A 21,342-nucleotide genomic window follows, 5' to 3' on the forward strand; every position below is an offset into this window, starting at 1 on the left:
CAAACCAAGAAAGCAAACCTTAATAAAAAAAAACAACAACAACAAAACAATAATCACAACCCAAACCCTTCACCTAAAATTAAACCTGAAGTTAGTTTGAAAAGCAAAATCTGCCAGTTGCTAAATTCCAAGTGTGGGGAACTTTTGGCCCTTGGAATGTTGCTGAACTATAACTCCCATCATCCCCAACCATTGGTCATGCTTGCTGTGACTGATGGGAATTGTAGTTCAGCCACACCCGGAGGGCTAAAGGTTCCCCACACCTGCTATAATCAATCTCACAATCTAAAAACAACAGCATCGGAAGATGCAGTCTGTTCATTGATGACAGCTGCACATTGCATACCGGTGGCAAATGTATCCCCTGCAAAAAATTACCTGGATGCAGCTGGGCCCCAGTGAATACATCAGATATGGGGCAGCCGTGGCCCTCCAGATGTTCCTTGACTCCAGCTCCCATCATCCCTGAGCACTGACCAGGTACAGAACACACACACACACACACACACACACACACACACACACACGGTCATGATGACTAGTTGGAGCCTTCATTGAGTCAGATACAGAAATATGTTTATTAGAGGTGAGAGAATTATGCCTTAGAACAGCCTCCCACTAATCTAGCACTCTTCAGATGGTTTGAACTATGGCTCTCAACTCCAATGGGATTTGGGGTTCAAAACATCTGGAGGGCACGAGATCGGGGTGCAGTGGGATGGGGAGACAGGCTCAGAAAAAGGTTGTAGATCCATTTCATTCCATGTTGTTTGGACAGAAGTTGAGTTGTTGCTTTTGTTTTGGGCAAACGCTTAATCAGCCGCCAGGGATGGGATCTTGCACACAAATGGAAATTCTCTGCTGCAGCTATTGTCATTCCAAGACCTTAAAGCTATGAAAAAGAAATTGGGTGGGTGGGGAGGGAGGGAGGGAGAGGGAGAGGGAGAGGGAGAGGGAAAGAGAGAGAAATAAGGAGTTTGTTGGGCGGAGTTTGAAACCCCAGTTTCCAAGGAGGGAAGCAATGGCAGCATATTGAAGGGGCAAAGCTTCTGCTAGCTCAAACTCAGAGGCAATGTTCCACTGTACCCAATATGAATAATAATAACCCTGCATACAGGAAAGTAGCATGTCACGGAGAATACAAGCCTTGAATGTAATCACTTTCTAACTTTAAGAACAGGTGCCTAAATTCGCTCACTTTCCTCTCACCTCTAGCTCCCATTTTTCTTTCGTGTCAAACTTTGTGAGATCACTTCCCCTTTGTGCCCTGACAGGAAGAGGGCATGGCTATATATGGTCCTCGCTGCTAATGGTGGACCTATATTTGGGGGGCCCTGAAGCTTGAACTGTTATGGGGGGGCCATCACAACCAGCAATGAGGTCTGAATAACCACTTTTGTATCTGCTTCAGTACTTTTGTGAACTCATTGTTATTCCTCTAGGGTCTTGACCTCTGCTAATAAGGGGGGCGGGGGCAGGATACATTAGCCACAGCAGATTTACAACATTTACAACATGTGTGCTGCTGATTCGCAAACATTGGGATTGTTGAAATATACAGTGGTACCTCGGGTTACATATGCTTCAGGTTACAGACTCTGCAACCCAGAAATAGTACCTCGGGTTAAGAAATTTGCTTCAGGGTGAAAACAGAAATTGTACTCCGGAGGCACGGCAGCAGCAGGAGGCCCCATTAGCTAAAGTGGTGTTTCAGCTTAAGAACAGTTTCAGGTTAAGAATGGACCTCCGGAGCGCACTAAGTACGTAACCAGAGGTACAACTGTACACAGCAAAAAAATTGACCCATTTGAGTCATGCGACTCAAATTGGGTCTACTAGACCCCCAAAATTTAAGTAATGTGGACTAAAGTCATTTCTGGGGCCCCTCCAGGATTAGGGGCCCAGAAGCTTAAGTTTCATCAGTTTCATAGTAGATTCGCCCCTGCTCTCTGCCTGGGTGGACTCTCTCTCTGCTCTTTTCCACCATATCTGCAACGTGACAACATCTGCATCTCATAAGCATGTGCTCTGTCCCTGAGTTGTGAGGCACTCAGGAAGCAACAACTCTGCTCCATTATTTGTGTGACAGCCACTCAGATATCTGAAGGTGGCAATCATATTGCCTCTTGCCTCTTCTCCTGCCTGAGCACCCCCAGCTCCTGAGAAGAGGCCATCTCTGAGATACATCTACTGTACCACCTACCACTGCTGTATCTGTACCAGATCTGCACACAGTCTTCATCTTCCGGTTTAGAGTGGATCCCGTCGTCTGGTTGATTGCCATCCCAGTAGTTATAGTCATATGAGGAGCCATCTGTCCATTCAAAATTGCTTTCCTACCAAATACATCACCGGGGAGTTAGTGCTAGGGAAACAGGCAGGAAATGGCACATATTCAATCTTTGCTGTTAACCAGCATAGATGAAAGCATTTGTAGCATTCTAGGGATGGAGAAGAAATGCCATTCAGTTTACATTTCAAGGCGAACCTAGCTAACTCACGCTTTCCAAAGCGATACACAAGCCAACGAGCGGTTATTTTTTTCAAAACTTCTCTGAATTTTGACAATGCAGTTCTCGAGCAAAGTCGTGGGTACAAAAACACACGTACAGTGGCAACGTGTGCATAAACGTGCATGTATTGGAGGAAAACTGCATTATATTAGGAGAAAATGCTTTGCCAAAAAAAAAAAGGACAAAAATCACATACAAATGTATGTATTAGGAGAAACCCACGTTTCATTGCTGGTGAATTTTCATGAGGATTTTTTAAAAAACAAGAAGATGTGGAAATGTGTAGAACTGAATTTAAGGCTGAAAAATGGAGAAATGGAGAAAAACCAAAATGGGCAGATTCACCTATTCTTGGTTTGGAGATACCATTTCAGCTGTCATTACAGCTGCTCAGCAAACCTGCCCACTGGTTTTGAAAAGAAAGTGCCTTGCCCAAGAAGGCAACTTTGTCAGTGTGTGTGGTATATATTTGTTGACTGAATAAATGTCTGTCATTTCATTTCGAGACCAGTATCTGTATCAATTACAGGTGGGACGTCCGTCATGGGGCTTCTGTATTATAAAAAACCCAGAAACGAGATGGCAAACTGATGCGTGGGCATGAGTCATCTTCATGTACTTTTTAATGTACTGAAATCAATTGGTTGGATCCAGGCTAAATTGGCTGAAGATAAATTCAATTAAATCAATGGGGCGTTGTTGTGATTTTAACTTAATCTGCATTAAAACCAATGTGTTTAACCAACCTATTCTCCTAATATACTGTATTGGCCTGAATATAAGCTGCACCCAAATATAAGCCACATCTTTAAAATAGGAGGGGGGGAGAGGAAAAAAGAAAAAAAATCCGAATATAAGCTGCTCCATTCCTCGCTGCTCCTGGCTGCACACCATATATAAGCTGCACTTTAACTTTTCATGGTCGAAATTTGGATAAAAAGTGAGACTTATATTCAGGCCAATATAGTTCACATTTTTGCAAGAAATTCCCCTTAATTTAATAATGCATTTTATACAGGCAACTCCTCGTTTTACATTCCGAGACACTGTGTGTTTAAGTGAAATTGTGCATATTTGGAACACCCTTGAAAAAGTCTGCAAACCCACCATTTCTCCTTCCAAACCCTCCTTGCTCAAACTCCAACTCAGTGCAAGGGCTCCTGGGATTACACTTGCGAAGGCTTGTGGAATTGCTAAGCACTGCTTTTGAGCCATTTCTGCCATTTCCTTGCTCTTTTTAGGCCCCCTTTGGCCCTTTTCGTACCACTCCGGACTTTGTACCGATGTGTGCATACATAAATGGGGAGTTGCCTGTACATTAATCTCACTAATATATGCAGTTCTATGCCCAGCTATCTCCTACCATGCAGTTTTGGGGGTGAGTTAGAGAGCTGAACTGCACACAATTCTGAGAAGGGCAGATTCTGTAGAATAGCTGCCTTTCAGTGCACATACTGCTTTCGATAGAGCCAATGGGGTATGGTATAGGGTAAACCTACTGCGGAAGAATTTTGTATTTTGAGAAGGCAGGTTAATTAGCTGGTACAATTCATCCTCCTTGCTTATTGCAACATCCTAAAGGGTTAAACCTTGGGAGTAAGACCTACTGAAGAGCAATTGCTGTGCTCATTAGGCATGACATCCAGTGCAGATCCTAATATAGAGTTAACTCTACTTACTTTGTGTGATTTACTGCTGGCTCACTCCTGTCAATAACCAACTTCCCTCAGGGCAGAAGCATAGGAATATATAGGCATATAGGAAGCTGCCAGGGCTATTTAATTATCCAGCTGTTACTTTGAGGAACAACATCTGCTCTCCATGCAGAAGATCCCAGGATCTCCAGGTAGGTTTGGGAGAGAACCCCCCCCCCCCATCTGAAACTCTGGAGAGCTGCTGCCAAGTCAGCATAGATCAGGGGTAGGCAAACTAAGGTCCGTGGGCCGGATGCGGCCCAATCGCCTTCTCAATCCGGCCCGCAGACAGCCCGGGAATCACTGTTTTTACATGAGTCAAATGTGTGCTTTTATTTTAAATGCATCTCTGGGTTATTTGTGGGGCATAGGAATTCATTCATTTCCCCCCCCCCCAAAAAAAAATATAGTCTGGCCCCCCACAAGGTCTGTGGTACAGCCCACGGCTGAAAAAGGTTGCTGACCCCGGCATAGATTATGCTGACCTAGATGGGTAAACAGGCTGATTCAATATAAAGCAGGGCTATTTCCCTTAATGCTCCACTTCTGCTAGGCTAGATGCCACCAAAGTCTCACCCAGCAGGTCTCTTCTTCTTATGGGCCTGATGAGAGGTGCAGCAACTGATACGGTTAGGTTCTTACCTGTCTTAGATCATTAAGTCCCATCCAAACATCCGTCGGTATTCCAGGCACTCGGCTGTTTACCAGGTCGTAGACGAATACATTCTCTTCCCAGCTGCCAATAATCATATGTAATTAGGAATGCAAAGATCCGTTAATACTTATTTCTTTATTTCATTGCATTTACACCCCACCTTTCTTGCAAGGAGCTCAAGGCGGCAGATATGGCTCTCCCTCTCCTCATTTAATCCCCACAGCATCCCTGCAAGGTAGGTTAGGCTGAGAGGCAGTGACTAGGCCCCAAGGTCACCCAGTAGGTTTCAAGGTTGAGTGCAGATTCAAACCCTTACTTCCCCAGGTCCTAGTCCAACGCTCTAACCACTATGCTGTGCTAGCTCTTTCTTTTTAGTTCTCTACACTTCTCATTTTTCAAGCCTCAAATTTCAGTGGTCTGCCTTTTGCAGCAATGTGCAACTTCAAATTCCTCACAAAAGTCTCCAGCATTTTAGTGGAAATATCTCCTAATAAACAACTTTTTGTGCACTGTTTTGGCTCATGCGCGCCACTTCTGCAAGACTTTTCTCCTGATATGATGCATCTTTGTAGGTTATTTTCATTAAGAAATTCATCTTAAGCGCATGTTGACCTGATATGTGCATTTCTGTAAACAAGAGTTGGTTGGAGAACAGCATCGCAAAAACCATCAAGGACTTGGGCTAACCAGGGTAAATAGTAATATTGCTGCCAGGTAATCAATGAATCATATAGTTAGGAGGGGGACCTCAAAGTTCATGTAATCCAGAGCTGATGCAGGAAGTCGGCACTACATTCTATGCTTAAAGGTAAAGGGACCCCTGACCATTAGGTCCAGTTGCGAACGGCTCTGGGGTTGCAGCGCTCATCTCGCTTTATTGGCCCAGGGAGCCGGCATACAGCTTCTGGCTCATGTGGCCAGCATGACTAAGCCGCTTCTGGTAAACCAGAGCAGCGCACAGAAATGCCGTTTACCTTCCCGCCAGAGTGGTACCTATTTATCTACTTGCACTTTTATATGCTTTTGAATTGCTAGGTTGGCAGGAGCAGGGACTGAGCAACGGGAGCTCACCCCATCACAGAGATTCGAACCGCCAACCTACTGATTGGCAAGCCCTGGGCTCAGTGGTTTAGACCACAGCGCCACCCACGTCCCCATTCTATGCTTAAAAACAGACTTTCTATGCTCAGAAAGTACTTCCTAAGCTTAATCTAAATCCTTTCCCTTGTCATTTGAAGCTACTGGAGCAACAGGAAAACAAATTTGTTCTGCCTATACAACAGTCCTCTGGATATCTGAGGATAGTATAGTCTCACCTTTCAATTGTTTCATTTCCAAACGAACCCTCTCCAACTCCTTCAACCTTTCCCTCACAGGACTTGGTCCCTAAACCGCTCGCCATTTTTGTCTCCATCCTCTGAACACATCCCAAGTGTTCCACAGCAACAAGGCACCAGCGAAGGGTGATGCATTAGGGCAAATGAGGCAACGTTATTGCATGATTCTTACCTGTGAATAGAAGCTAATTTGGCTGATTTTAGGCCGATGGAGAACTCTGCACAATACAAGTCAGCCTCCGCCCATGTTTTATTGATTGGAAAGTATCTATAGCAAAAGCCTTCATATTCAGTCCAAAAGAGAGGGCAAGAGTAAGAGAGAATTGGCTCTGGCAAAGCTAGGGAGAGAGGAAGGAAATAGGTTAGAGAGGCACATATCTCAACACACTTCCACTTGTCAGATTCACTTGCTATCAGTCCTGGGAGCCCAGAAGATTACAAGGGTCAGGAAAGCCACCTCTGTCTCAACAACGGTTGTCAAAAGAGACGAGCAACAGCTGTCATTTCCATGCATCTTGACACACCATTGGCTGCGGGCAATGCAGAGCTGGGAGGGGGAAGAGCTCAGGAGAGGCATGTGGAAAGAAGCCCACAAAAGAGGAGATTAGATAAAACCCACCACGCTGGATAAACAGCCTTGTCCTCCTATCCCCTCTAGCAAATACCACTTCAGCAGGCAACGTCATGGCTCTTAACGTGGGAAAGAAGGACCAGAATTGTGTCCCGCACCCATCCCAATGTCTCTGACTCGTTGCCAGTTTGCTACCAAGCTAGGCTCCTGGTTCTTGCGCTAATTCACAAAGATCAAACCCACCTTGGTAGCTCATATGGTAGAGCATGAAACTCTTAAATCTCAGAGTTGTGGGTTCAAGTCCCATGTTGGGCAAAAGATTCCTGCATTGCAGTTTTATAAACGGGGATCCAAAGCACCTAAGGAGCTCTTGATCCCTTATGCTCTACCTTGATAATTGAGAGTTTCATCTAGCCCCTGAGGTTCGGTCAGCCTTTAACTAAAGACCAAGTTTTTAGTGTGGCAGGACTTGCCCTGTGGAACTCCCTGCCACTACAGATTCAGCACAAATCATCCCTGCCTTCTTTCAGTCATCTCCAAAAGCTGTGCTATTCAGACAGGTCTTTCCAATGTAAATTTCTTTTTATTGCCCGCTGTTTATTGATGTTTGTTATTTATTTTTTTGGTGAGTTTGTATACTGCCTGGCTGTGTCTTTTTTTAAAAAAAAATGAAAGTGTGGTCTATAAATATTTCAATCAATCAATCAATCAATCAATCAATGGCACCACTAAAAGCAGGGAGGGTATGTTTTTAGAGTGTGGTGAAGACATGAGACAGAAGGTTCATTCTCAGTGTTAAATATCAAGGGCAGGTTGGGGAAACTTTTGGTCCTCCAGATCTGGCCAAACTACAACTCCCATCAGCTCAGCAAGCACAGCCAATGGCCAGGGATGATGGGAGTTGTAGTTCAGCCAAAGGTTCTGCACACCTTACTGGAAGGATGAGTTAGGCCCCAGTTGAAGCTTTCAAGCTGGTTTCCCCCTCCAAATTCCTCTTCAGAAAGCGGCCCATCGTCTGGTGGAAAATGAAGCTGTCTGAACCATTCAGCCTGTTGAAATTCTGTACCACTTGCCCCAGTAGGTAACATTAATTTGATTAGCTCCAGTGCACCAGAGGTGCCTGAAAGAATTTTAAGGTTAAATGTGCAAGAGGAGAGACGGCGAAGCAGGTCAACGCCCTAATTAGCACCTTTCCTGTTCAGTTGCCAATGGCCGCGTTGGCCCAATCTTTGGACGAGCAGCCAGTAAGCTTTCAACTCCCAGGGCTGAGGTAAATCAAGGATGTCATATTCGCCTCAGGGTTTCTTTGCTAGCTGTACTTTTAAAAGGAGAAAATAATATAATATGCTAGTCAGAGGCACCAGCTTGCAAGGGTGATTGGGGAGGGGGGCAGGCGCCACACGTGTGATGTCCCAACGTCATGCGTGTGACGTCAGGAGGTCAGGAGGAGCCAGGGGTGGAGCCAAACATGGCGGCTGCATGGCTCGATGGCCAGCAGACCTCCTCCACCTCTTCTTGGTGCTGCCACTGGCAGGAGGTTGCTTCAACCCTCCTTCAACCCCTCTGTGGCAGGAGGAGGAAGGGCGCTCAGCTCTGCGCTTTTGGGACATCGAGGGGCAGCCCCTACCCCCAAAATATAGGGGGCCCAAAAGGGCTCGGCCGCTAGGAACCAGCGCCCCTGATGCAGGTTAAAAAGGTCTGCAAAATTTGATGGGTTAAGGTAGTCTCTTACATATCACATGAAGAAAAAGGACAAATAGGTATTGATGGAAATAAAGAAGTAGCAATGATATCTACTATTTGTATGTTTATGTGCTGGGCATGCAGGCTGTGGGAGTATGGGATTCTCTCTCTTCTTTCTCTCTCTCTCTGCCTTCCTGGTAGCTGTGGGGTGCCTCCAAGAGTTTGGGTATATGCTATTTTTATGTATACGCAGGACCCTTAGAACCAAACCCCTGCATAAGATGAGATCATATGGTATTTCAGTGAAGCTCAGATGTACTCACTTTCTCTAGAATATGTTCCACCAACTTCAGTGGCTGAACTGTGCAAACACCGAAAGAAAGTGAAATTAATTCTGTCCATCCTTAGTCACATGGCTTTCTCAGACAGCATCAAGAAATGGGGGAGAAATTCGAATCTGGCCTCATTTGAAGCCACATCTATTCAATCTACAACTTCCAAAATTTCATGAGAACAGAAACACACCTATCCTTTGAAATTTGCCCTTATCCCAGTTTTGCAATGCAGATCGCCAATTGAACAATGTTTACAAAAATGCAAAAATTGTGAAATTGATTGAAAAATGTTTATTAGGAGAAATTTGAAATAAAATCCTGATTAATTTCCAGGAGTTTTTTTCCTCCTTAATTACAAACTGCTGCAAATGTTAGGATAGGAAAAATGAGAAACTGAGAGCCAAAATGAGCAGATCCTTCCATCCCTAAATTCATCCAAAGTAAGGTTAGTTATATTGCAGTGGAGCTCAGACACTTCTCACCCTTTTCTACTTTATACCCCAGCAGTTGGATCCGTAATAAGTTGTGTTTAATTTCCATTCATTTCAATAAAAATTAGGTTAAGATCATGACTACCATCCCTTTGATTTAATTGGGTTTAAGTTCAACTATTTTAGCCTGAATCCATTATTTTAAGTAAGTTAAAAAACAACAACCAAGTACACGATAATCCCTAATGCCCATAAATCATTTTATCATCTCATTTCTTGGCATTTCAATAACACAGAAGTTCCACAACAACTTAATTATGCAATCAAATAAATCCACATAATTTGTACAAATAGTGGTCTGGAAATGAAATGACAGTGAATAAGTATACCACAAACTCTCAAACAGTTTAGCTGAGCCATAATGACGGCTGAGATGCTATCTGAACATTAGGGATGAATGAATCTGTCAATTTCTATTTACTGCTGTTTGTCATGTTTCCAATCTTCATTTCAGTTCCTTACACGTCTACATCAGTTTGTGTTGTTGTTTTTTCATTTAAAAAAATCCTCTTGAAAATCGATCAGCATTTTTGTGTGAATTTCTCCTAATATATACATTTTGTATGCATTTATGACCAATATACAATATTTTGTAAAGTGATTTCCCCTAATAGAATGCCTCTTAGGGTATATTAATTACATATATATATGCATTTTCATGCACACTTTAACCTGGTATATGTATTTTTTTGACACATTACTTGACTGGAGAACTGCATTGCAAAATTCAGAGAAATATGAATTTCAAAAGCTAGCTGAGTTTCAGTTTACATACTGTTTTGAAAAGTACATAGGTTTGCTTTTAAATGGAATGAATTTCATTCCCTATTCCTACTGAACACAGGCTGCCACCAGAACTGGATTCAATGATAAAGTTGGAGCAAGATGTCAGTTTTGTTGAGAACTTTCCATGTTGCCTTTTCATCAAAGCCTTTTGATTTTTTGTCAAATCCCAACTTTTCTGACTTAATTAGAAAAAACAAATATCATCTATCAAAGAATGGCATGAGAGAATACGGGACCGTGTTTCAACAGCAAACTAACTCACTTTATTAGTTTCAGAGAACAAAACCTAAGAGAAAATAACTTTAAGTGAAGAAGGATTAATTTCAGTGATCAATATAGGAAATACGGGCTGCTGCCAAATGTATATTGTGGGATTACAGTGTTCTGATACACTTATGTTAGTTTGGGTCAATAGCTGCTGTGCTACACAGGAAATTTTGACTGGATATATGCAAATTCATAGGAGTCACTGAACATTCTACCCTTCTGCATATATTTTATTTTCTAAAGCTTATGCATTTTGTGATATAAATGGAATCTATCTATCTATAGCTCTATTTAGAGGATTTTTCTCAAAGGGGGAAGGAGACAAAAACCAAGAGGTGATATTTAGCTCCCAAGATTAAATCTCAGCCTGATTAAAACCCCAAGCAAAATTACCTTGGCTTCAGGTGTCCCAGTTTTGAGTATTTTATCATTGGAGATGGGTACTCACCTTGACTGATTTTAATATTGGTGTGCGGGAAAGCTTGGATGGCGAGCAGCACCCCAGAGAAAGTAGCGCAGAAATTCCACCTCGATATCATAGCTGGTCGAGAGCAAGGCTCCTCTACAAAGCTGCAAAGAACTGGCTGCTCCGTGTTTTTCCTCCCTTTGTAGTGCTACTGAAGTCACTGGAGCAGCTGCAAAGAGGCTTTGTAGACAACTCCCTCCCTTGTAAGGGCAAACTTTCAACAAGATTTGCACAGGATGCTGGCCGAACGCCTCACGGCCTAACCTCCCACACCACTGGCCACTCTTTCTCACTCCTCCAGATGACCTGATTATTGAGCATCCATCATGATCTGCTCATGCAAAGCTTGCGTGGCATTTGGACTATAAGTAGTCTTTATTTCACATCCGTCTCTGGGTATGACAATGAGCATTCACCCTGCATCAAATCACCCTCCATTTGCTTGTAAGGTCCTTACACATCTTCCCATCTTAGTCATCCGCGAGAAGTCTGATTATTTCTGTTGCGCAAGCGCAACAGAGCACCTCAAAGGTGCGGATTCTGGTATGCGCATAAACCCCTTCCTTAACACACTGCCACACAACAACCCAGTGTCCCAGATAAAACCAAGTTGAGGCTAAAATGGAATAACTTGCCCTCATCACCCAGCAGTAGAAATCACCTAACAACCCCTTAAGATGATTGCTATGTGACTTAAGGTAAATCCCAAAGGAGATTCACAGTTCCAGAAAGCAGTGTGCTGGATTTTAGAACATAAAGCCACTTCAAGCTTTCTTTTAAAAGCTTTCCATCTTGGTGCTTTAAAAAAAATACTTGCCAGGACTGTCAAAGGCAGAGGCAGGTCCAAGTCTCAGAGCTGCTAGGTCTATGAAGGAACACAGCACTGTGAAAGATATGTGGCAATATACCACATTTTTTAAAAGACCAGTAAGGGGTGTTCCTACAAATCACCCAATGCACTCAATTTAACGTGTCAGGTGGTAGTTGGGGATGAATCCTGTCTACACTTCTCCCATGTTGATGCACACACTGAGAGATGGCATTTCTTCAAAGGTGTTTTTTTCCCCCGAGGAAATTTATGAGATTTCTTTTTCCTTTTCTCAGCCCCCAAGGGTATACGTGTGGAGGGGGGAATTGCTCTACACAGTGTTTTTGAATATTCTCCACTATATTGGGTGGGGGCTGCCATTCCTCTTCCCCCTTCTGAACACATACACACTGTTTTGGGGGGTTAATGCGGAGACATTGGGGAGGAAACAAAATGGCAGCCAGGTGGCTGACAGAGTTGTTCCTACTACCCAAGAGCCAGTGAGGTGTTAGTGGTTAGTATTGGACTAGGACCTGGGAGTAAAGGTAAAGGTACCCCTGCCCGTACGGGCCAGTCGTGTCTGACTCTAGGGTTGTGCACCCATCTCACTTAAGAGGCCGGGGGCCAGCGCTGTCCGGAGACACTTCCGGGTCACGTGGCCAGCGTGATGAAGCTGCTCTGGCGAGCAAGCACCAGCGCAACACGGAAACACCGTTTACCTTCCCACTATAAAGCGGTACCTATATATCTACTTGCATTTAAGGGTGCATTCGAACTGCTAGGTGGGCAGGAGCTGGGACCGAAAGACGGGAGCTCACCCCGCCGCAGGGATTCGAACCGCCGACCATGCGATCGGCAAGCCCTAGGCACTGAGGTTTTACCCACAGCGCCACCCGCGTCCCTCCAGGACCTGGGAGACCAGGGCCTGGAAGACCAGGGTTCAAATCTTCACTCAGCCATGAAACTTGGTGGGTGACCTTGGAGGTCAGTCACTGCCTCTCAGCCTAACCTGCCTCACAGGGTTGTTGTGGAGCTAAACATACATAAGAACATTTTTCCTACTGAAACTTTGAACTGTGGCTGTGTCTAGTGGCAACTCATGTGACCCCACCCCACTCCCCAACTGCCACTCCATATGTGCCCACTCAACTTCTTCAATCTGCAGAACTGGCATTTGTACAAGTGCCACGTAATGTGTGTTTTCCACACTTGTGAGAAATCAATATTTTAGTGTGGCAGCATGTATTCTCTGAAACTCCCCTCCCCACTGATATTACACAGCCTCCCCTAAAAATGCCTCTGCTGTGATATTTTCGATGTCAGCTAAACCATTTTCAGGGGAGGCTGAGCCTATCCGTACATATATTTTTGGTATCATTATTTTATTTGGCCATCTGTCAGGGAGTCTTTAGCAGTGATTCTGGCATTGCAGGGGGTTGGGTTAGACGACATCTGAGTTGCTCCAAACTCTAAAGTTCTATGCTTTATTAAAGTTGTTGATTTTATCTATATTTAAAACTATAATGTAAGGTCCTGGAGTGGCTTACAAGTTCTTTATTCCAATATAGATACAAACACTGAACAAAACTGAAGTACTGTGTAACTTTATTATGTCTACTGTTTTTAAGGTTTGTTTTATTGCTATTTTTAAATATTTTATAACATTTTATATAAACCACTTTTTAAAAAATTGAGTGGTGCCGAAATAGTGAATAATTAAACACACACATACACAAATACTAAAACTCCCTGAATGTAGAAAATTAGCTCATCAGGGAGAAAGCTAAGTTAGAGCACTTGTCCCTGACATGCTAGTTTTTTATATACATACATGAATGCATGGATTTATTATATTTATTTATACCCTGAATATAGAAAACAAGCACATCCGGAAGTAGGCCAGGCCAGGACCCTTCTCCTTGACATGTTGGTCTTTTATATTTGGGAAATGAGTGATCAGTTGATTCCCCCTGCTACTGCTCCCCTAATATAGAAAGCTAGCCTGTCAAGAGGAGAGTCAGGTTAGGGCCCTTCTCCTTGACACACTAGCTTTCTCTGTGCAGGGATTTATTCATTTTTATTTTTAAAAAGTGTAAGCAGGAGTCTTCTATCCCACACCTGCCACCTGAAACATTGCAGCTCAGACATAGGTCGGCCATCTCAGTAAGAACAAGGCCACAGATGAACATGAAACAAAAGACTTTGGATTAAGATTGTTTTGGCTGGGAGGCGCTGTGGATTTTTCTATGGTTGATGGATCCCAGCGTGAGTCTATTGCCAAGGACAAGAAGGAATTTACAGCTCCCCCAGGCCAGTAATCCTCAGGCTTCCAACTGGAATGAAAAGGAGAAGAACAAGCTCATGCAATGCCACAGACCTTTAAAGGCAGAATGTTCTCCCCACTGCATGGGTGCGCAAATGCTACGCGAGGACTGCCAAGCAGCGCCAGGAAAAAACGTGAATGTGCTCCCATCCCTGCACCACCTCGTATACTCTCACAGTTCTGGTTTGGGGAAGGAACACAGCCTCTCTGTATCAAGCTTTATCCCCAAACAGCCCAATTTTATAACAACATCCTTAGAAGACGTGTGTGATGCACAGGGGGGCAGTGGTTATTAAAAGGGGATTACAGGGGTGACTGAGACTGACAGGTGAGTCAAGGCTCTTTGACTCTGCAACAAGTACAGGACCAAGACTGCCTCGTACCTTAAGTCCTTTGAACTTTTTTTTTGGGGGGGGGAGCCTTAACCAGGGGCAGTTAACTACAAGATCACCTCACCGCACATGTGCGCTCACTCGACGGCTTCAATCAGCGGCAGGGAAAATAGGGACATTCCAAGATCAGATCAGAAGCCAGAACGGCTTCCGTAATTCCAGCACTATCCCTGGAAAATCAGGGCACCCGGAGGGTGTGTTATTGTGTCGCTTTGTTCCCCGTTCTTGGATTGCAAATATTTAATGAAGAGCAGGCTATAAATACTGGAAATAAATAAACAATAAAATTACCTTTGAGCAGCAAGTTTGTTTCTTCACGTTCACGCATCTCTACTCAGGCAAGCAGGCGCATTCAATGGCACATTCCAGCTAGGCAAAAAAACTTGGGAGTGGATAGCAGGGCCAGGGAGCAGTGTGGCCTGTCAAGACTTCCAAGAACCAAACACAGAGGCCCAGAAGGCTGCATTTGACCCTCCCAGGCCTAAAGTGCCCTATCGTCAGTGTAGGGATTGTCAATATGGTGGTCTCCTGGTAGTGTTGGGATTGCAATTCCCATCTTCCCTGATCATTGCATACCTTCCAATATTTTCTCTGATGAAAACAGGAACATCCTATTCAATAACAACAAACAACAACAGCAACTCTATTATTTATACCCCACCCATCTGACTGCGTTGCCCCAGCCACTCTGGGTGGCTTCCAACATATATAAAAATAAGAAAACATTAAATATAAAAACTTCCCTAGAAAGGGCTGCTTTCAAATGCTTCTAAAGGTCGCACGACTCCATGCCCTCCAACATTTGTCCAATGAAAATAGGGACCTCCTAAGGAAAACTGGGACATTCTGGGATCAAATCAGAAACCGGGATGGCTTCTGTAAATCTGGGACTGTCCCTGGAAATAGGGACACTTGGAGGGTCTGTCATTGGCCACATTGGCGGCAGGACTCCAATAACACCTGGAGTTCCCGCTTGCTTTTGCAGGGAAACAAAAATGATTGTTTACAAAGCTATTGTACTACCAACCTTACTGTATGCTTGTGAAACATGGACCACTTATAAACGCCATCTCCAACTCCTTGAAAGATTCCATCAATTATGTCTCTGAAAAAAATTACCTGGGAAGACAGGCAAACTAATGGCAGTGTACTGGAAGAAGCAAAGATATCCAGTGTTGAAGCAATGATTCTTCAACATCAACTTTGTTGGACTGGTCATGTTGTGCGGATGCCTGATGATCATCTTCCAAAGCAACTACTTTATTCCGAACTTACAAATGGAAAGTGTAATGCTGGTGGTCAACAAAAGAGGTTTAAAGACTGTCTCAAGGCAAATCTAAATAAATGCAGTATAAACACTGACAACTGGGAAACACTGGCCTGCAAGCGCTCCAGTTGGAGAACAGCCTTTACCAAAGGTGTCATGGGCTTTGAAGACACCCGAACTCAGGACGCAAGGGAGAAACGTGCTAAGAGGAAGCCACGCTTGGCAAATTTACACTGTGATAAACTCCAGCCCGGAAACCAATGTCCCCACTGTGGAAGGACATGTGGATCCAAAATTGGCCTCCACAGTCACTTATGGACTCATTGTTAAAACCGTGTTTATGGAAGACAATCTTACTCGGCTACGAGTGATTGCCAAAGAAGAAGAAGAAGAAAAGAAGAAGAAGACTTCTGATACAGTACTGCTGATCTGCTAATGTTTTTTACTTAACATGATGATCTTTTTGTTTTAGTCAGTCCTTTTTTTCTTAAAAAATGTTTAGGGGTACTCTCATTTTGACTCAAGAAAATCACCATTTTATAGTTCAAATCAGGAAAAATCAATACAGTAAAGATTCACAAAATGTTTAGAAGTATGCGTACCCGTGCGTACCCCCAGAAAAAAGCACTGGTTGTAGTTCTCTCTTTTAAATTCTTGAAATCTTTTGTAATCTACCTTAGGAGGGTTTGTCCCTAAAAGATGGCCTAGAAATATTTTAAATAAATAAACGTAATGGGGGGAGGGGTCAGCCTGGATGATCCCTTCCAAAGCAATGATCCTGTATCTGTGTGGGTTGAATCTGTAAGAGGAAACCTGCCACATCAGTTTCCTTGTCAAGGTAACAGCCTTAGCTGCTCAGCCAGGTACATATCACCTGCCTCTTGAAAAAGTGCTGTTGCCATAGAGACAAATGTGGTCATCTGTCAGGGGGTTTGACCAGATGACCCTTGGATCCCTTCCAAACCCACAATTCTATGGTTCTATAATTCTGTAGCACAAATAACCACAATGCCCCAAGAAACTCACTGCTGAATCTACCTCAATGGGATGTTGTGTGGGCATCCAGAGCACAGGTCATTGTTCTTGAAATGAGTTGCTTAAAAAGAGCACCACTTCTTTCTTGTTTGACACAAATAAACAGATCTTTATTTTTTCCATAAATATACCTCCTTAGACAGTATGTTTGGGGTTGGGGAGAATGTACAGAAGCATCTAACAAAATTGACAGAATTTGCTGACTTGTCACGTCCATCCACCGCTTTGGGAAACTGGTTTTAAAATAAGGAGGAACCAAAACCCTTCCATCAGGCCCAAGAGCCAACAGACACGAAGATTTCTGTCAAAGTAAAGTATGCCCGTGCCAGCTTTGATGATGGATGCTAGCACATCAGACATCTGTTGCATGAATACTGCAGCAAATGCTCAGATTGTTGTCTCCATGTGCCATGGTTCCATGCATATTATTTTTTCAAAAAAAGGTTTTGCTACTTATAAAAGTTAACAGCGATATACTAAGTTAATTTTCATACAGGGATATTACACCTTATAAGAACCAAATTTATATTCTTTGTGGGGTCCCAATACAGGTTCTCTTTGTAATTGTACAAGAGTGTTAAGAGGCCTGTGTATCAGACAAAAGGCCCATCTAGCCTAAATTCCCATTTCCCACAACGACCAATCAGATGCCTCTCGGAAATCCCACAGGAATCCCCTCTCCCACAGCGGATCCCAGCAAATGAGCTGTTCAAGTGTTCAATCTCACATACATTCAATTTGCTCAGCTCATCTATTCCAGGGGTGGGGCAACTTTTTCAGACCAGGGGCCACGTTTCCTTCTGAGTGACCTTCCAGGGGCCACATGACCAGTGGCAGAGAGAGGGCAAAGGCAAAGGTGAACAGAACAGTGGGCTAGTTTCTTCACACTCACTCATACCTTTCTCTCATCTCCACCTAGGCACACAAGAAGCATTATCAGAGTTTGAGGACATGTCCCAGCCAGACAAAAACAGTATAGGAGGCTGCAAAGCAGGGCAGGTGAGCACTGTGACTCAAGAGGGTGTGTGCCCTGTGGAGACGCCTGGAGGGGCCTCTCTGGCAGCCTGAGGTTATATAGTAATAATTTATTATTTATACCCCACCCATCTGGCTGGGCTTCCCCAGCCACTCTGTGCGGCTTTCCACCAAAATATTAAAATACAGTAGTGCATCAAACATTAAAAGCTTCCCTAAACAGGGCTGCCTTCAGATGTCTTCTAAAAGTCTGGTAGTTGTTGTTCCCTTTGACATCTGGTGGGAGGGCGTTCCCCATCCCTGATCTCTACAGTATTACAGAAGGTTCAACCTACTTCCCAACACCTTTTCTGTATGTGGCAGGTAAATACACAGACATTTGCTGACTTTACACTCAAGACCAGTTCAACACACTGAAATACAAAGTGGGGGGTGGTGGTGGAGAGATCAACTTGACTATCACATGTAAATGCAACTCACACGGCATTAGGGCTTTTGTGTACAGTGCCACAAAGGGTTCCTAAAATGTGGAGGGGGGGTGGGATTTGACACAAACAGTTCTCTGAAACCTTCAGATGCTTCCACTTTCAAGTTCAGCCACGGCCTTTAAAGGGACATGTGCCCCATTCTAATGATGTGGTGGATCCATGTGCATACAAGTCCCTACTATGACTGTTTTGAGTGAAGCAAAGCACAAAGTGGAACCTGCCTCCTTCCAGAAGCTGAATGGGCCAGTGGTTGAACCTGATTTCAACACCCTCCACTGTCCTTGAGGATAGCAGGTAGACTACAGGGTGCAAATCCTTGCACCTTCAGCACCCACCTCACTCTGCTGTGTGCTTGGCTCTTCTGTGCCTCCACCGCTTCCAAGGGAAGCACTTTGCACTCATGGAACCTGCACCGTGGAAACAAATTGGGCAGCTCACACATCCCAGACCATTGCATACTTCTGGAACTAGCACTGCAACTAGGCTGCAACCCTCCTTCCTGCAATTTCCCTCCTCCCAAATGAGCTTTGTTGACTTTAACGCAGGAGTCTTCAGGCTTTTCAGACCCAGGACCCACTCTTAAGTCAAACATGCACACACCCTAATGCTGGTAGTAGCGCTACCATTTCAAACCACCTTAGATCAGGATGCAACCAGGTGATGGGTCCCGACCAACTGGTTGAAGAGCAATGCTTTAAGAGGCCTGATCAAGGGTGATCCAGCTTTGGACTGCAGCTTTCATAGCAGTACACCAGCGGCTTCTTGAATGATACAACATTTTACAAAATGCTAGCATGTGCGATTGAGCAGGAAAGAGACAACTGCCTCCATCCCATTCTGCCCAAAGGTACAGCTCCAGACACAGAAGCACACATTATATCTGATTTGGTTAAGCTAGTACAGTGGCAAAGGAAGGACTGGGTTTAGACGTGTTTACACCATACACTCTACCGCTAAAACAACATCCTAGTAATCTACCACGCATTCACCACGGATAACACATAGGATGTGATACCTTCCGATACAATTGCTCACACGAGATGTAGAGTATGGCATAGTGGAGAAGAAACCATGAAGATTTTCCGCAGCTAACCAGTCTGCTATCTGCACCGCACTATGACATAGCAGGCAACAAAGGATTTCTGAAAACGTATTAGCAGACAACCCTTTGAGCAGCTTCCACTGTCCTACACAACAGCATCACCTTCTGATGTAGATGCAGTGGTTGATATGTTATCCTGAGTAAAACAATCAATGGGGTGGATGGAATAATAGGTAGCACGGAGGCTAATGCAACCATTTTTTTCGTTGCCAGTGGCCATTAAGAGTTGCTGTGGATTCCATAGTGATTATGTGCAAGAGTGTGTGTGTGTGTGTGTGTGTGTGTGTGTGTGTGTATGACTTGTCTTGTATAGATCTGCTCAGTGGCTTGCTAGCAGCGTTGGCGTCCTCACGTCACCTCCAGGGAAGCCGGGGAGACGCGGTCGCATTCAGCTCGCGACCGGAGAGTGTGCCACTGCTCCACAGCCGTGCGGTGGGAGTTCAGCATCCGCCGCCAGTGCTTGGATTCCGAAGAGCCTGTGGAGTACTGGCCAATCACAATCCGCCCAATGAAGTCGTTGCTGCTCTTCATGTTGTGGCCAAAGACTGAAGATAATAAAGAGAGAGGCAGAGAGAAAGAAAGATGGGGTGGGGTGAGGGAATAAAGACTGAAAAAGCAGCTGCAATGCCAACCCTAACTCTCAGATCTCTCCTTGACTGGAACAATTATCTAGAGAGCTCTCTAGCCAGCATAACTGCGCAACCTTGAATTTGACATTATGTGACTGAATCCCACCCAAAAGCACCCAGAGAAAGCAGTGACTTCCGATTGCAGTGGACGGAACTGGCAGAGCTGAAGAAATCATGCCAGAAATTGTCTTCCTTCTTTCTTGTCAATAGATTTGTACCAGGATAAGTCTAGCAGCAATGAAAGAGAAAGGGAACACTGCTGAACAATTATCTACCTACTGAAGTGGTACCTGCAACAAAATGATGCAGAGTGGAGTGTTTCTGACCAAAATGCCAGCCAGCCAGCCATGTCCTTTTCCTTTCCATTCCATTCACCACCCTGCCTCCATTTCCCTTCCCCAACAATAAACTAACATGCCGTGTCCACTGACCACTGTCTTCATTGAGCTGCATTTAGTTCCAACTCCATTCCTCGCCATGGGATTATTATGTTCTTCCTTAGAATCTTTGCACTTACGCAAACCTTGTGTGTAATCTATATTGTTTTGGTAATGAAAATCCTTTTAAAAATAAATTATCGACTAGAAAGCATGGGTGTGTGGTTTTATAGTGAGGTTTTAATTCTGTTGTGTGCTGGTTTCAGTTTCACAACAGTTCTTGCAATTTACAGGTTTGTTCATTTTCGGTTTTTCAGATGTGACTTTGTGTTTTATTATTTGAACTGCTGATCCGCTCAAATAGTTTCGACTAAAGATAGAACTGAGACTGCAACACAAAGAGCGTTGGAAGTTTGCGTGCAACTCAGCTTGCAAATGAGGTGTTTTGCAGGGTTAAAACAGACATTGTTAGGGACCTTCAGATTCCCAGACTATCCCTGTATGTTTAGCCTATCAGCTTGCTTCTCTATCTTTTTGATGGTAGATTGAACAACTTTTTCTTACCTACAAGCATATGAGACCAGTGTGAGCAACACTTAGTTGGAGACAACTCTGTTTTTCCATTTAGATTAGTCACTGGGTAAAATGCAAAACAGATGTAGCTTAAAAAGCTAAAGGTAAAGGGACCCCTGACCATTAGGTCCGGTCGTGGCCGACTCTGGGGTTGCGCACTCATCTCGCTTTACTGCCGAGGGAGCCGGCGTTTGTCCGCAGACAGCTTCCGGGTCATGTGGCCAGCATGACTAAGCTGCTTCTGCCGAACCAGAGCAGCGCACAGAAACGCCGTTTACCTTCCCGACAGAGCGGTACCTATTTATCTACTTGCACTTTTACGTGCTTTCAAACTGCTAGGTTGGCAGGACCAGGGACCGAGAAACAGGAGCTCACCCCGTCGCGGGGATTTGAACTGCCGACCTTCTGATCGGCAAGTCCTAGGCTCTGTGGTTTAACCCACAGCCCCACCCACGTCCCGAAACGTAGCTTAGTTGCATTTATTCATTTCAATAAGCCTACTCTGAGTAGGTCTAGCATTGAATTCCACCCACTACTGTATTTCCAAGTTTGCATCGACACGTATAAATAAACAT

At 44.2% G+C, this 21,342-nt stretch overlaps 2 protein-coding genes across 10 annotated transcripts in view; both read right to left on the reverse strand.

The window, feature by feature from the left end:
* Positions 1 to 554: 554 nt before the first annotated feature.
* Positions 555 to 11,072, reverse strand: CLEC19A (C-type lectin domain containing 19A). The gene is made up of 5 exons (XM_083711879.1): positions 10,781 to 11,072; positions 6,372 to 6,537; positions 4,850 to 4,943; positions 2,204 to 2,336; positions 555 to 892 (listed from the first exon to the last, which is right to left on the reverse strand). The coding sequence occupies exons 1-5, from the start codon at positions 10,869 to 10,871 to the stop codon at positions 813 to 815; spliced, it is 564 nt and encodes a 187-aa protein (XP_083568005.1). The 5' UTR covers positions 10,872 to 11,072; the 3' UTR covers positions 555 to 812.
* Positions 11,073 to 16,704: 5,632 nt separating this feature from the next.
* SYT17 (synaptotagmin 17) overlaps positions 16,705 to 21,342 on the reverse strand; it is a 38,090-nt gene continuing 33,452 nt past the window's right edge. For all 9 annotated transcript variants that reach the window (XM_083711628.1, XM_083711633.1, XM_083711635.1 and 6 more), the window contains exon 8: positions 16,705 to 19,733. In XM_083711628.1, coding sequence (XP_083567754.1) covers positions 19,537 to 19,733 — 197 coding nt within the window. In that variant the 3' untranslated portion in view covers positions 16,705 to 19,536. The remainder of the gene's footprint in view (positions 19,734 to 21,342) is intronic.

This window comes from Podarcis gaigeae, assembly GCF_964106915.1.
Source record: "Podarcis gaigeae genome assembly, chromosome: 14".
NCBI lineage: Eukaryota > Metazoa > Chordata > Lepidosauria > Squamata > Lacertidae > Podarcis > Podarcis gaigeae.